This window comes from Euprymna scolopes, chromosome 8 (genome assembly GCF_053919585.1).
Source record: "Euprymna scolopes isolate OS-2025 chromosome 8, ASM5391958v1, whole genome shotgun sequence".
In the NCBI taxonomy this organism is placed as follows: Eukaryota; Metazoa; Mollusca; class Cephalopoda; order Sepiida; family Sepiolidae; genus Euprymna; species Euprymna scolopes.
This window is the reverse complement of record NC_136489.1, coordinates 67,056,560-67,073,320: the sequence shown is the minus strand read 5'-3', so window position 1 is coordinate 67,073,320 and position 16,761 is coordinate 67,056,560. Positions and strand designations below refer to the sequence as shown.

The 16,761-nt window shown below is 34.2% G+C and overlaps 1 protein-coding gene across 1 annotated transcript in view; it reads right to left on the bottom strand.

The window, feature by feature from the left end:
• LOC145283595 (uncharacterized) overlaps positions 1-16,761 on the bottom strand; it is a 3,312,299-nt gene that overhangs the window by 668,538 nt on the left and 2,627,000 nt on the right. The window contains exon 11 of the mRNA XM_080132527.1: positions 8,803-10,533. Within this exon, the coding sequence (XP_079988653.1) occupies positions 8,803-10,533 (1,731 nt within the window). The remainder of the gene's footprint in view (positions 1-8,802; positions 10,534-16,761) is intronic.

Sequence of the window (16,761 nt, the reverse complement as noted above, 5' to 3'; positions counted from 1 at the left end):
GAATCGAAATCACATTCACCCTAGGCGGGTTGAACCAGCTTTCTCCGAAGAAGGGCGTTTCGTGGGAATATAAAATTAACAAGCGAACCCCAGCCACGAGCGTATTCTCTCCTTATGTCTTTACACATGTATGAATTAGCAGGGTTTAATCTTATTGCCGGAAGAAAAACAAGTGAAAACATACGACAAATCTGATTATATGATAAGTCAACAAAGTAAACTGTTTTCTTATTCAAAACAATATCTTTTGTAGGTTACTCGCTTCATTGCGAGTTTTTATTACTGTTTCTATAGCCAATACCATCTCAAATACCTATGCATTTCGTACTGGCCAGATTAAATGTTGCTTTGTGGCGATCTAATAAGGGCTGGTGTGTCAATGTATTGTTGCCTACCTGTAAAATCAATACCAAATTACTTCCAATGCAGACTTTATGCAACGTCCTAACTTTCATTTGATTAATACGTATCTATCTGCGGCTACTTGTTTTCCAACATAGAATGAACGTCTACGTAAGTCTAGGAGCTATATATTTAATGTCGCTCTTAATTATAGTTTTTTACACATTTGAGCAACTCGACCAAGCCGGGTTGTCGAGTTGCCTTACGAAGGAAATGTCAGGGGCAATCATCCTTTCTTCTTCTATTCAATTCTGCATATCTAGCTTTCAAGACGTCAGAAGCAGTGCCAATCGTGGTTATTTAATCATGTTTTAATTGTACATAAAATGACAGCAGCACATAGAATTTCGAGGTTAGTTCATCCTATTTTATATGATTAATCCCCACTAACTATAAGGAAGAAAGTTATATGTAAGGTTATAGTTGACTAAAGCTTTTTTTTTGTATTTTAAAAATTCTCCAAATTATAAAATGTAATAACAAACACTAATAACGCAACAGAAAAAAAGCCTTAAATCTATTTTGGGTAAAATAAGTTATTTGTAAAGAAGACATCATATTATATTTAAATAAAAATAGCAGTCATGTATTGACAAGTTTAGCATACGAGGCGGAATATTGTATCGGAAAGCCGAGTTCATATTCAGTTGAATATGTCATATTCAGATATATATATATATATATATATATATATATATATATATATATATATATAGTAATTTATAAAATATATGGCGATTAAGCTACACTGAATATTGGGTGTTTCATCCACTGTAGGATTCCTCAGGCTTATGCGCGAATTCTGTGGTTGTTTATCGTTTTTATATGGTCCTCTTCTATTGAGGATTTAGTTAGCCAATCAGCTGATTGGCTAACTAAATCCTCAATAGAAGAGGACCATGGCTAACTAAATCCTCAATAGAAGAGGACCATATAAAAACGATAAATAACCACAGAATTCGCGCATAAGCTTGAGGAATCCTAGAGTGGATGAAACGCCGAATATTCAGTGTAGCTTAATCGCCATATATATTTTATAAATTACTAACTAGGTCTACCTACGTATTGAGCACTTTTGAAGTAAATACTTAAAGTTTACACATAAATCTATACTTTCGTATATTAATTTTATGTGAGTAAAGGAAGTTGTTTATATATATATATATATATATATATATATATATATATATATATATATATATATATATATACTTATTTGGAGTTTATATTCCGCGTCTACAATAACTAATGCACAAGACACAACAGAAAGAGAGGCATAGCGAAATTATAACACAGAAAACTATCAACTAACAAGATCATACAACACATCAGAGAGCATCGCCAAATGATTGCGAACAGAACTGGTAATTCTGTTGTCTTTACACATGTATGAATTAGCAGGGTTTAATGAATTATTTGTTAAAAATATCTTAAAGGTTGTTTTTCCTGCTCCCGCATACAGCGCTTGGTATTCCCATAAAGTCACCAATATGGTACTATGTATTTTGAAACATACAAACATGTTCAAGATTATACGTATTTGTTGTAATGGTTAGGATGTTTTCAAATGGGCCAAGAGATCGGGTTTACTCGTTGATCGAATGAGATTTGTTACTTGAACAGTATCGTAAACTCGTTATGAAACAATCGCGTAACAGAAAATATAGTTTTTCAAAGAAAGTTTTCCTTGTAGACCTATATATATATATATATATATATATATATATATATATATATAATCATGTATATCTGCTTTTTTATTTTTACTTGTGGGGTATTTTTTCGGCTTTTTAATGTCAGGTAATCAGAAAGGAAAATATGCATGCGTGGATTAGTACTTGTTAAATGCATCTGTATGAGCGAATTTATTTGACAGCGCAAATTCATAATCCTCCCGCATACAGCGCTTGGGATTCCTCACAAAAGTCAACCATCTGATGCAATCCAAGTTCAACGTCGCTTAACTCCATTGATATATTAAGAATCTGTGTGTCAAGGAAATTACGGCGTATGATGCAGATAGTAAATAATTAATGGGTCGCCATTGTTTAAGCAATAATTGAATTTGATTCGATTTAATAATTATTTTGAATAAGAGTGGAGATATTTAATAAAAGCCTGTTAGATTATCTATTTTATTTAATTATAGCCTGAATCTGTAATTTGTCTATTACGTTCATAGCAGATAAATTTAATTACTGGAAAATTATCGAATATAGATGCCTTTTTCTCTCTCAAAGTTATTGCTGCATGGAATATTTAAATAATTCGTATTCTTATTGCACTCTTTTGTACACGCATTTCCGTAGACTTTACTGCAAGATTTGTAGAATAAGAATATTGATTCTCATTTTTTATTATTATCATCATTTCTCTTGTTTCGTCATAGAAGTAGATATGTCCATAAATCGGAAATAATTAAATTTATCCAAGATAAACCTTATAGGCGAATTATAATGTAGGATATGAATTCCCAATTATAAAACGAAGTTTCATAATTTTTTAACACCCTGAACAAAAATAAGTATTATCAAAATGGCATTACATTAAATACTGGTTAAGTAATATACCTAAGTTTATAATACTATTAATACTAATGGTAATTGAAGTATGTTTTAATTTTAATAGAAAGATTGGCGGAGAATAGAATCTCGTAGTAAGTATTAACCCCATCTAATTATTCTGCGACTTCTGCAGTGATTAACAAGACGGACTGGAATTCTAGGTGTAACGAGTTCAAATCCAGTTCGTTCCACGGAAACACTTTCACTTAGGGATGTTGGCAACCTTCACGTGATTTTTCCCGTAAGTACCGGGTAGTATTCTAGAAAAAAATCTTACTAGAACGATGTCTAGAAAATGAATGCCAACAATAGTCATAATGGATGACGTTCAGCACACTTTAGTAAGGTATTACGGTGGTTAAGTAGACGCCACAGACTGAAAAACTTGATGCCAAGTTCAAACTCTGTTAAAATCGAATTCCTTCCACAGAAACACTTTCATTTGGGGAGGTTAGCAATCTTGACGTGGTCTTTTCCGAGAGTAGCCAATGTTCTTCTAGAAAGGATTCTAACTAGGAAAATATCGGGAATACAAATGTCAACAATAATCGCCTGATTCGTTGAAATAAATGAATGACACTCAATGCACACACGCACATACCAGCATTTTTACAGGGAATCATGTATTCTTAAACTTAACCACATTTTTAAGATTATACGTATCAGATTGGTTAGCATGTTCGCAAATGAGCCAAGAGGTCCCCAACATTTTGTGTATTCTTTCCCAATGACCCAGCATTATCGGAAGCCGAAACAAATATTCCGCAAATGAAAACAGCCGATAAACAAGTGTACAAAATTCACACGTCGGTCCAATAAAATTTTCTGCAGAACAGTAGTATAAACAAACGGAAACAAAAAAAAATTGTTTATGAAAGAAACAGTTTACCTTGTACACTTGTTTATCGGCTGTTTTCATTTGCGGAATATTTGTTTCGGCTTCCGATAATGCTGGATCATTAGGAAAGAATACGCCAAATTTTGGGGACCTTCCTCTCATAGAAAAGCCTGGAAAATGGTACTTGGTTACTATTTACTAAACACACAGAATGAATTATTGTAATTATAGGATCAAGTGTATGTAGGGGTAATCCGAGGAATCCGCTACATCTTGATATAGTAACCAAGGTCAAAGAAGCCTTCGAATCGTTCTCAACAAAAGTCAATATATTGCTTTATACCTATTGTTATTAAGCGGATATTTAGTCCTTTGTGTGTGCAGAAGGAATTTCGGCATCTAGTGACCTCAACATTGAAGAGATGGACTTTTGCTGTTTGTCGAATTGGTCAAGAGTATATGCGTCGTGGGGTAACAAGTGGTGTGAGTTAATCAGAACACATTCTATTAAAATACTTGAAAAACACATCGATGCAACATTGCGACGATAGAGAAGAAGTGAGACATTGCCCAGTAGTACGTGATTTATGAGATCGGAAACTGATTTTTTTTTTAACCTGTCAGAGTTAGATTCAAGGTCGCCTCGTAGTTTGGAGGAAAATCTAGCTCCACAAAAATGACGCACTCTGGACTGAGACTGAAATTAAAATTGCCTCAATCTATAAGGATCTCTCTGTCGTTGAACGAGGATAGTATAAATAACATATAGTATTAAAAATAATGCTACACTTTACTCCTAGCCAAAAGGTCAAGGATAGTCACGCAGTTATATTATTATATGTAATTAAGTTATTAAATATAGTTAAATTACGACAACGTACACAATTCGAAGTGGCGGCATTTCAGTGGAAATCCCAAATACAGCCATCAAGAAAATCATGGGTAAATAATATCAAACTTGATATACGTGTCAATTTTAACGTGGCTCTATTGAAAATATATTGAGAACTTGATTGAAAAATATCGCATATAGACTTTTGGATTTTCAAAATTGTTTTAAGTTAATATTTGTGGAGTTTAAAGTCACTTGTTTGCAGTAAAAATCACGTAAAGCATAATAATAAAATAAAAGTAAAAAGCGATTAAAACAATCAAAAAATTAAGCAAAAAAAAAAAAAAAACAAGCAATAAATATGAAAGAAAAATACTTAAAACACGAACGAAATATAATAAACATTTACATTCCAAAGATTTCGGTCTTTTAATTTAAAGTTTAATACTTTGAAATTCATTCCTGTCTCAAATATTAACAAAAAATGTAAATGCTTAAATTTATTAAAAACAAAATCGAAATAGCAAAATGTATTCTAGTTGATTTTATTTTATAATTTAACTGTTTTCTAAAAAAGGGGGATTTAAAATATTTTTATTTTATCATTTATTTTTATAGAAATCGCCCTAGAAAGAAAACAAAACATCAGGTACTGAAAACACTTTAAGGTTAAAAACCTTTCATAAATCTAAGATTCACTTTCTATTCCTCATAAAGCATTAACTATTGATATGTTTCTTTCAGAATTTATACAATTAATAAACAATATAATTAATTATATAAGTTACATTGGCACGAGAAATACGCAGGTACTAACGCACGAAAAGTGATCACATAATTTTATTAATATTAATAAGATTAGAACATTATATTGTTGTCACACTATCGACGTTGCCCCAAGAATTAAAGTGGAATAAAGGTATAAATAGTTGTTCACAAACGCACACAAAGGGAAGCTGAATAGTATTGTTAATCAAGATGTGTCAACAGAAACAAAAGGACCTGGTATATATTTAGAGTTATTTTACAGGCAGTATTAGGTGTAGCGGTGGCTTTTGCCACAGTGTATAACAGTTAGGATAGTTTGCGAAGAGTCTTGATTTTGCGACAGTTGACGACAGTTGCGAGTTGGAGACAGTAGAGCGAAGATCGTCGTACGGAGCAGATGAGAGAAATGAGTTGATCAATAGACTGACGACCATAGCTTCGACAGACGACAAAGACGTGAACTTTGACCCTTTAATGATGCAACACATCCACCCAGAGTGTTACTGATATTTGAAGAATGTGTCGAAGTTTGTATTTTTCATATTTTATTTTATTTCCATACCAGTGAAATTGTGCGCATCCACCTTTGTCAACCGCTAATATGAGAGAGGACGGCACAAACAGAAGAGATGATAGTTATGACCACGGAAACAGCGTTGGGTTTAGCGGCAATATTGTCGTGCCGAGAACGACGTGGCTATTATATTATAAATATACGTATTCTAGTATAATGGGACAGTCGAGAAAAAACAAAAACAAAAACAAAACAAACAAACAAAAAATAAAAGCAACCGTGATAGTTCAAAGTTTCCTTTAAACATCAGAATCAATAACACGCCTACCGAAATAGCGAGACGTAATAATTATAGATGCGGGCTGCGCGTGCAAGTTCTGTCGGGGCTACACAATCACTTTTACCTATATTCATATATCCTCCATTCAACTATTAATCAAATAATAGGACAAACTACACTCTCAAGCCTTGATCATGCAACGAGTATAGAACGAAGGGACTTTGAAACAACATCAGTCATTATTTATCCCTGCATTAATCGTTCTGAACTTCTATTTGCAACTGGACTCAACCAAGGTCCGTTCGTGAGATATGCGGTTAGGGATAGCACAACGCTTGCTTTACTATAGACTCACTATGTAGACGCGTTTACAGTAGGCACCTAAGTCGATTTCATACACTTACATAAGCTGAACATTTTGTTTTGGAAACTAGTGTACAGGTTGGAACGATAAAATTATCCTAGAAAAGACGACATGATCCCATTTCCGTTGATAAAAACAGGTTTTCATTTTAAGTTGCAAATCATCTACAAGTTGGGCAATTGTATACAAATCCTAAGAGCCTTCTATCTTGCTTGAAAGGGGCACAATGTTCAATAAGCGAGATCTAAGATGCGCCGCTGTACAACCCGTGCTTTCTACCGATCCAAGTTATGGGTAGGCGCAGGACTCGGCGCCGGCCCAAAAGTTCAAAGAGACCCAGACTAGGCTTCAGAAAGAGTGCTACGACTTTGTACCCTTCTCTCACTGCCCCCCCCCCCTCCGACCTGAACCCGCTGGACTACTTCGTTTGGTCATACGTCAAGAACATCACCAACATGACCTCCCACAACACCAAAGCCAGCCTGATCGCCACCATCTGCTGAGTATTTGCCAAGCCCCTGCTGGCGCTTGTGAAAAAGGCATGTTCCCAGTTCCAGACCCGTATCGAGGTGGTGATTGAGGTTGAAGGCGGCTACATTGAATATATGTTAGCCTTGCTACATAATCAAGTTACCTAAATTGATTTACAATAAAAGTTTTAAAATAAAACCGTAGTATTGTTTTCTTTAGGGTGACAACTTTATCGTTCCACCATGTAATAAATAGTAAGTTTTAACACATACATAGATATTTGGCATACATTCGAGTCCCTGTTAACCATTGTACTTAATATGCTCTTTATAATAAATAATCTAGCTAGTCTTGCAAACCTTTAACCTCCATGTCGAATACGTGACTCTGGAATCATGCTTACCGTTCCTACTTGAGACAGTTGTTATTTCCATACCCTTTTGCTTGGTATAATAAATCCGCACGAGAGACTCCCTTCTCCAATTATAGGTTAGATAAACTTGCTTTTATATGTAAAAAAGGAATTCTATGTAATTCAAGTAGTAATCAGTTATGTCTGCTTGTTTCATGGTTTACACAAGTGCACTCAAGCCTTTACCCTATGACCTCAGAAAATATTTCAAGGTGTGTTTCTTTTTTCACCTTTGCAGCCAGTTTTTTTTTATCACCTTTGCAGCCAGCCTCCAAGCCGTTGAGATACGCAAGTGCGTTTCGGTGAAACATTCTGTCGGAAAAAAAAACAAACATTTAGGCAGATATAACGATTCTTATAATTTTTTTTACATGGAATTCACTACTTATCAAGGCCCGAAGGCCACTTAAGGATAAGAGTTAATGACCGTACAGTGGTCATCGTAATATGTGCGTAATAGTTAGGGGTGCAAATGGGTTAGAAATAGATTATCTACAGGGCAACTTAACAAGTACTTGTTTACATTGGACTCGAATGATCATATTGTAGTCAGCTGGAAATCAAGCCAGCAGAACAGAGTTCCACAGGCGGGAAGTTCAAGGAAAGAAGATTTTGATATAGGGATAAAAAAAAAATTAAAAACAAACTATGTAACCTGTTGAGTAAATCTTTTATGAGAAATCAAAAGTTATTTTTAACATGAAGTCACATTTTTGAAAAAAAAACATCCTCTTTATTGCCACTTAGACATAAGGAGCTACTCTTTGGGATCATGCCTACAAGGACACTATGTAGGACGTTGAGCAGCGAGAAGCGTGTTTACCTTACACTGAACTTCAGTACCGTAAGGAAAGTAGGAGACTGAGAGTGACTTTCAAAGTTTAGCAGTTCGATCGAAGAAACTACTAGACTAGAAGATGCTTCGGCATCTAGGGATCTCTACAAAGTGGATATTGAATTTTTCTTCTTATTGAGTTAGTGAGACGTGTGTACGTTGAGGAAGCACAGGTGCTATGAGTTGATCAGAGCATACTCTATCAAAATGCACTTACAACAGGCATAGGGATGTTATAGTGCGGCGATGGGGCAGAAGTTGTGCTTGGTCGATAGTGCGGGACGTATAAGATTTAAACACTCTTTCTTTCTAAGAGTGAGAGACATGTGGAAGATACACCAATTTAATGTGGCAATAATACTTCATGTATGGGTGAGTAATTTATTATTTAAGCCGAGGGGACATAAGTGCTACGAGTTACTGAGAAGAAAGTATAAAAAAGAGAAAATCAAATAAATATAAAATCTTGGACGTTGGAAATACTGAAAAAAAATGCATATTTTTTCGTTAATAAAATCTTACCTCAAGTTGAAGAAGTCCACTTGTTTGGTGGCACCAGGCTTTGTATTCATGTCCCAATACTGAAAGTTTGTTTAAAAAATCTCGCATCTCGTGAATAACAAGAGAACTGTTTTCTAGGTCTGACTTGCAGACGCTCACCCACGTGTCCATTACCTTCAACACCCCACGGTGGTCATACGGTATGTCGCTGAGCATGTTCGCCAGTGGACTGCTGCCCTGGAATACTCCATTTGCGTTCATAAACACCGGCATCACGTCCGACTCGGGGCTGTTGTTGGCTTGGCCTGTAAACTTCTCCACTACAACCACACTACTGTCCGTCAGGGATTGACTACGCATCACCAAAGAGCCGTCCTTACTCGATGTTTGTGTCGTGGACGAAAAGAAATCGCAGAACGTTTGCGGGCTTTGACTCGAGTTTGAGCCGAGTGGCGACGACGGAGGCTCGAATCGAACCACAATGTTCGTAAGCGATGTACTTGCGAATTCTTCGTCCGCATTATTCATTAGACTTGTTTCCATGTTCGTTGCCCTGATGGTCACTGCGGAGTTTGACTTACACAGCGAGTCCGGTGTTTGAGGCACCGCTTGACCCTTGTTACAAAGCGCGTTGTCCGAAGCGAAGTTCTCCATGGTTATCGAATGCAACGTGTCCTCGACAGACGAACTACTAGTCACGCGACTTGATAGATTCTCTGGTACGGAGCTAGACCTCGAAAACACTGGTGATATGTCGTACATGGTTGTGTCCAGCTCGAAAGTTGGCAGATTGATCAACTCTCTTTGAAAAGCTAATATGTCTTGTGAAGATGAAACAGGGGATGCTTTAGAGCTTATGTGGCTTACTTGGCTGCACACGCTGTCTCTATGCAAAGTGGACACATTGACGTTCGATTTGGACAACCGCTTCTTGCTTGACCAACGGAAGAGTTTTCTCGCCGAACGGGCTGATTCGCCTTCGGGGGTACCCTGGTTGCTGTCCAAGCTGCAAGGGGACGCGGTGATATTTAAATCCAACGGTGTCACTAGACTCTCGCTAATCACCCTCAAGGCTGACTTCGTCGTCCCGTTCTTGATTTGCAGTGAGTTGGGTCTCGACGGGTCACGATCGCAAACCTTGAGCGAGTTATTGGCGATGTTGTTCTCCTCCGGTGAATTGGTTATCTGGACGTGAAGGTTAATTTTGCGACGTTTTGGTAGCGATTCCTTATTGCCGTCACCTCCGTTGTTTTCTACACCACCACTGCTGTTGCCACCACCAGCGCCTCCGCCACTACCTCCTCCTGCTCCATTACTTCCACCTTGAATCCCTCCAACACCACTTCCGCCTCCGTCAGCATTACCGGCTGCATTATTACCTGTGGTCCCTTCTCGAAGGCTGTCTCGAGGAGGACAGATTTCCATGGGAAGCACTTTCGGTGGTTTTAGCTTGCAGTCGGACGGCAGATTTTTCCGCTTGACCATGTTGCCAAATAGTTTGTGAGCAAGAAGACGAAGTATTATAACCGGGTGTACTAGCATTGGTAGTGCGGATAGCAAGAACTCACGGAACGTCTTGTTGCCGGCATCGACCAGAAAGGCTACAGATGATGTCGGCGATATCAAAGGTGATACAATTTGACCAGAATTGTTTGTTCCTGCGGGTTCTATGATGCCACATAGACTTTGTACAGAACTGGACAGATGGATGGCTGGCGGTTGGCGATAGTCTGACTCCTCTTTTACTGCTTCCTGTAAAAGAAAGAAAAAATATATAAAAACAACAATAAGCACATTCTATTTTATACACACGTTTTTTTTTGCTTTATTCATAGTAAAAGTCGGATAATATAATCAGTATTTGATAGGAATAATTGTTTAATTATATTCAATTTATTATTAAAATCATGAAAAATGATAGAATATAGGTATCACATATTATAAAGTACTACGAACGCCTATCAATATTAAGCCAGTAATTCACAATAGAAATTAATATGTAGCAAATCTATTGATAAAAACATACATGTAATAATATTGGTGTTGTTCATCTGAGGTTCATGACAGTGAAAAAGCTCTTGCGGGATAAAAGTCGCTGTAGCACCTTTTGATGTGCAAATAGGAAATGGCGGTGGTCGTTACTCTCCTTGTCATGCCCGGCCTTCACTATCGCCTCTTGATGAGTCTGCGGATGAGCAATTCCGGACATTCTGTAGACAAATGGCAGATTGATGTTGTAATTAACTTGCTTTATTATAAGTAGTACACTTGTGCATCTCAAAACGAAAGTGATTTAAGTTTCCTAAAATTCAAGGACCCGTGGCGTCATGGATAAAGTAATTGGTATATTCTGTTGAAAGTTCAATCCTCAATTCTGTCGAGGACACTATTGGAAATTACTTTCTACCCAGTCTTGAGTGACAGAACGAGAGCATCGTACCATCGTAGATAAAAAAAAGAGTTCCGTTCACAATTTCGATGCAGATTCTCGAATTCGGTAGAAAGATTCCTGAGTTCAACAAGATATAAGTGAGCAAGATCGAAAGTTACGTCGACTGAAACGTTGTGAAAATACCACTAAAAATGAAAGCAGTAGCCCGAAAATTAACATGTCTAAAACCTTAAAAAGTCCTCATTGTATTCAGCATAGACATTAATCATAATTCTTAATACAAAGGTGGAAGTATCACCTCCGGATAAAATAATAGCAACCTTCAATGAATAAAGAATGAGATTGTTTTTAAAAAGTTACATTATGAATTGTTTCCTCTCCGATACAATTTGTCTACTTGTAACTATATAAACCGTGTATCCTATCTAACTATCTGTATCTATGCCTTGCTTACAGTATCTAGTCGAGGGCGAGGGAGCGACCATTCCAACCAGAGCCATAAAAGTATCAAAGGTAAAAGTCGACGGCTGTGAGGTCGTTGCGGGCAGACGAGCTTCCGATCAATAACGATCGAATAACGAATAAATAATTGATACTTTCCAACTTAGTGAGGTCGTTCAGTTCAAGAGAGTCGTAGACATGCATTTACGAATACAAAATATTTGATTTCTGCTGACATTGCTTCTAGCTTTCGCGCAGTTAAAGAAATAATCAGAACTTATCATAGCATCGATAAAATAGTATGCAGATATACAACCAATAAAACAAACAGGAGGCGAGAACCAAAAAACTTGTCTTGAAGCAAGTTAATTATGGTTTTGTGCAATGCTATCCAGAGCTGTTTTTTTATAAGGAGTAGAACGGCTAACATAAACAAATAAATGGGTATTTTATTGAATGCAAACAATGTAATATGATTGCAAGTTGAATATTTTAATTGTAATGTATACGGGGAACGGCCAAATTATACTTGCAATATCATCATACTTTAAGAGGCTAGTATCGTTGTCGTTGAAGTGTACCTCGAAATCGTTTATTCTATAACGAAACGGGGCGCCATTGCTTTTTCTATATCAGGGTTCAGCCTGTCTGAATTTGTAACAGAAAATTATCATAGTTCTCTTTATGGGGTTATGATTTTTGCACGGTGACGTACATATTAAGAGATCATATTTAAAGATAGAGCTTATCAGTGTCTTATATCAGAATAATCCACTGTATAGTTATATAATAAATGATTTCTCAAGACCTCAGAGTTAGCATAAATGAATGAGATCAGTTAAAAAGAGTAATTGAAGATTAACGTCTTAAATTTTAAGTGATTGCATTCATTTATGCTAATTCTGAGGTCTTGAGAAACCATTTATTATATAACTATACAGTGGATTATTCTGATGTAATATATTGATAAGTTCTATCTTTAGAACTGGCAAGGCTGATAAGTTCTATCTTTAGAACTAGATAGGCTAGTACTATTTCGAATTTTTCCTTCTCCTAAACGAGTTGCCTTTCTAAGCTTTTGGCTAAACCTAACATGTCAATATGTGGATATGTGCACAAATGGATTTAAATCTTGACTATATTTATTGATGAACTTTTATAAGATTGATTAGATAACTCGAACGCGACAAGGCCGTGCCATTAACTTCTGCACCAACGCCAGGTCCAATTTTGCCTATAAACATTTCTTTATTATTTAAATGTAGTTATTTTTTCATAGATAATTACCATAACATGTCACCATACTTTAGAAACAATATGGCATGCGTCTGACATGTGCAAATGAACTGGAAATGTCCGCAGGATTTTAGATACTCTAATAAATTAAGCATTATCAGATTGAACATTTTTCGTTAGTCTGTCGCGTAACAATCGAAGGTCAAAAATCGATTCTATTCTATTTTTAAAGGAAAAATGTGATCCGATTAAATAGAAGCATTGATTGCTCCTTGATGTAAATACGCCCGACTAGGACAAAAATCTGCAAAGCACCTTTAGTGTAGAAATCCCCAGATGCCAGAAAAAACTTTCCTGTTTCTCTTACATGCATAAATTTATATCTTATGTGAACATACATCTCTCTATTCAATTCCCATACAATTTTCCTGTTAGATATGATGTCAAATAGTAGCCTCTTTCGACCTAGTTGCATTAAGCCCTGTTTGGATGTAAAATAGACACATAAGCTTATTCTCAATAATAATTCAATAATCAAAATTTTGCTTTATTGTGAGCATAATGTAAAAATGATGACAAAAATGATGAAAATATTATATATATATAAATATAAATATTATATATATATATATATATATATATTAAGTAATGTGATTGATAATTTAAAATTTAAAAATCAAATTATAATTAAATTAAAAATCCGTTTCATAAGAAGGAACAACAACAAAATCAATTATCTGTACGATCGTTTCGGAAATCCGTGCTTTTTATTGTGGTAGACATTCAGTTTACGGACAATAATTATTACATTATTACATTATTTTTAATAAGCAAGGTCTCCTCGTCAGCAAATTTTGAAGGGTTTTTATTAAATTTAAAAGACACCATAAATAAACCTAGCATTAAAAGTAAGGCAGATGTATCTGAAAAAAATTGAAATAAAAGGTCTGGATGTAAAATTGATAAGAAAATTAATGTGGGTTAGAGAGAAAAAAATAGGGTAAAATATAGATTTGAATTTAAATTATAAATTTGCTTTAAGTACAACATTACAAATTTATATATGCATATATATGAAAAAATAGACACATAAATTTCAAACATTTAAATAAATTACATTTCTGATTTTTTTTAGATGAGGATTGTTTGAATTCTCCGAACTACTGCTCTCATCTTCAGTGTTATTTCCACAACGTTTGGTCGATGTAACCCACGCCCTTCTTTAAGTTTACCTTGTTGAACTAGGGAATGTTTCTGTCAAACTCGGGAATCTAAACGTAATTTAGAACGAAGCCATTTATGTGCTTCACGGGAGTAGCATGCTCTCCTTCCGTCAGCCATAACTGGATAGAGGTATTAAATAATTCGTAATTGTATTTTTCGACCGCCAACGCTGAGAATTGAACCATCAGAATAATATCACTTTTACAATTGACTTTTTCCAACTACTGTAACCATTATGCCACATGTTATTGCGGATTCTGTTTAGTGTGGGTGATCGAATAATACAATTGAAAATTATTTATGACCTCTATCCAATCATGACTGATGGAAAGAGAGCATGGTGATCCCCCTGAAGTAAATAAATGGCCCCGATCGAAATTCTGTCCAGATTCTTGAGTTCAGCAGAAACATTCCCATGTTTAAAAAGATACACTTGAAAAAGGTCGGAGGTTACATCGATTGAAACATTGTAGAAAATGACATTCAAGATGAGAAAAGTTGTCCGAAAAATCTAAATAATACGGATTCAATTAAATTATACGAGTTTTAGGTTTGAATTTTTAAATTGTATTCCTGCATTAGTAAATTTGTTGTTTTACTATATTGAATTGTTTTTTATTTGTTTTTTTTTGTTTTTTTTTTTGGCGGAGCTCCTTTATTCTATTATAACATTTTCAGTTTTTTTAAAGTTAACAAATTTTTCGTTTTTCATTTTTTTCTCAACGTAATTTATTTACTTTTTTCCATTACAAAGTAACTTATTTATCTTTTCTTTTTATCCTAAAATAACTTATTTAAGATTTTCCATATTAAAACTAACGTGTTTATATTTTTAGTTTCAAGTAAACTTTCGCTTCCATTAAATTATCTTTTTTTATTTCATTATTTATTTATGATTTGCTTTCTATATTAAACGGTTATGTTGAAAAGATCAGTTTTCCAATAGCAGCCAAATTTTATTGATTCATTTTTTCTGATTTTCTAAGCAGTGTTACGGTAAATTCATCCACAGTTTTAATTCGTTTTAGTTTTGTGGATTACTTTTTGTTTTAATTTTATTTGACAAATATTAATTAATAAATAATAAAATCAAATTTTCTGTTAATGGTGCCGCTCTGACTTAAAAGTTAGTGGATTGTATATTTTTCTAAAAAACAAAAATACAATCAAACAATTCTTTTGCAAAAACATCCTTGAAATTAGGCTTTATAATAATAACGAATTCCATATAGAATATAGCCGAAAAAATTGTCAGTAAAAATATTATTTAATCAACTAAATTTGAAAAAAAAATTAATATTTATAAAAAAGAAAAAAGAAATTTTAATAAATTAGACAACAAATTAACCTGTCGCCGTTTAGTAAATTTGGAAAAAAACACTAATTGCTTTAATTTTGCAGCCATTTTGGAAGCTATCCACTTCAGTATAGATCATTAAACGAACGTATTTTTTTAAATTTTTAATAAGTAATTATCGTATATTTTAAATTTGATTATGCAATTATTGTTTGTTTGTTTCCTTAAATTTATAATTGTATCATTCGATTATATTCTGCTTAAAAAGTTAACAATATTATCTATAGATGATATTGTGACTTAAGCAAATATTAGGTTGGTGCAAAAATAATACCTTTTTTGATGTATATATATTTGATAAAAAACATTATCTCTCACCAACCTAGTGTTATCTTCATTGCTTGAGTTGTATATCTTTATTTTGATAAGTTCTATTAAGATTTTTCTTCAGATTGTCGACAATCAAAATAAATGGATTTTATTTTCAAGATCCAGCGTTAAACTACACCCAACCGAATTATTCATTTTGAATCGATTTATTTTTAAACATTAATATTGTATAAAGTTTAATCCCAGTATAAATTGGATGATATTACTTTGAATTCTTTTCAAAATGCAATTTCACTAGTTTTACAAAACTATAAAAAATCGAATATTAATTATCGATTTCTTAACTTAGTAATATGTCTTAACGACTGTCGTGGCGTTTCTAAGGAAATGATTGTCCAGACATAACTCGAACGCCACAAGTCCACGCTGTTAAACATGGCATTAGCGCCACTTCCAATTTTGCCTATAAACATTTCTTGATTATTTAAATGTAGTTATATTTTTTATAGCATATAGATTATTATCATAATGTGTCACAATACTTTGGAGACAATATAGCGTGCATTTGACGTGTCTAAATGAGCAAGAAATGCCCAAAGGATTTAATATATTGAAATAAAATAAACTTTATCATTAGTTTGTGGAGTAAAAATGTAAATTTATTTCATTTTTGAAGGAATATAGCAATTCGTTCTCTTGAAGCTAAGCTATAATTAAAATAAATTTTGCATGCGAGTACGCATTTTGAGTGTTATATTAACAACATTTCGATCGATGTAACCATCATATTCTTTATTAGTCACACTTAATTTTTAAATAAAAATTTTCATGACCTATCAGACTTAAGTTTAAAGTGGACATTTTATTAGTCTGTTACGCTAATATTTTAAATATAACTTTCATTGACATGTCACACTTGAGTAAAAAATAGAAATTTGATTGGCCTGTAACGCTTTAGTTTAGAATAGAATTTCATTACACTGTAACGCTTATATTTTAAATAGAACTTTTATTTGTCCGTCACCTTTAATAATTGCATGCTTTTTTGTTTGTCAGGTTT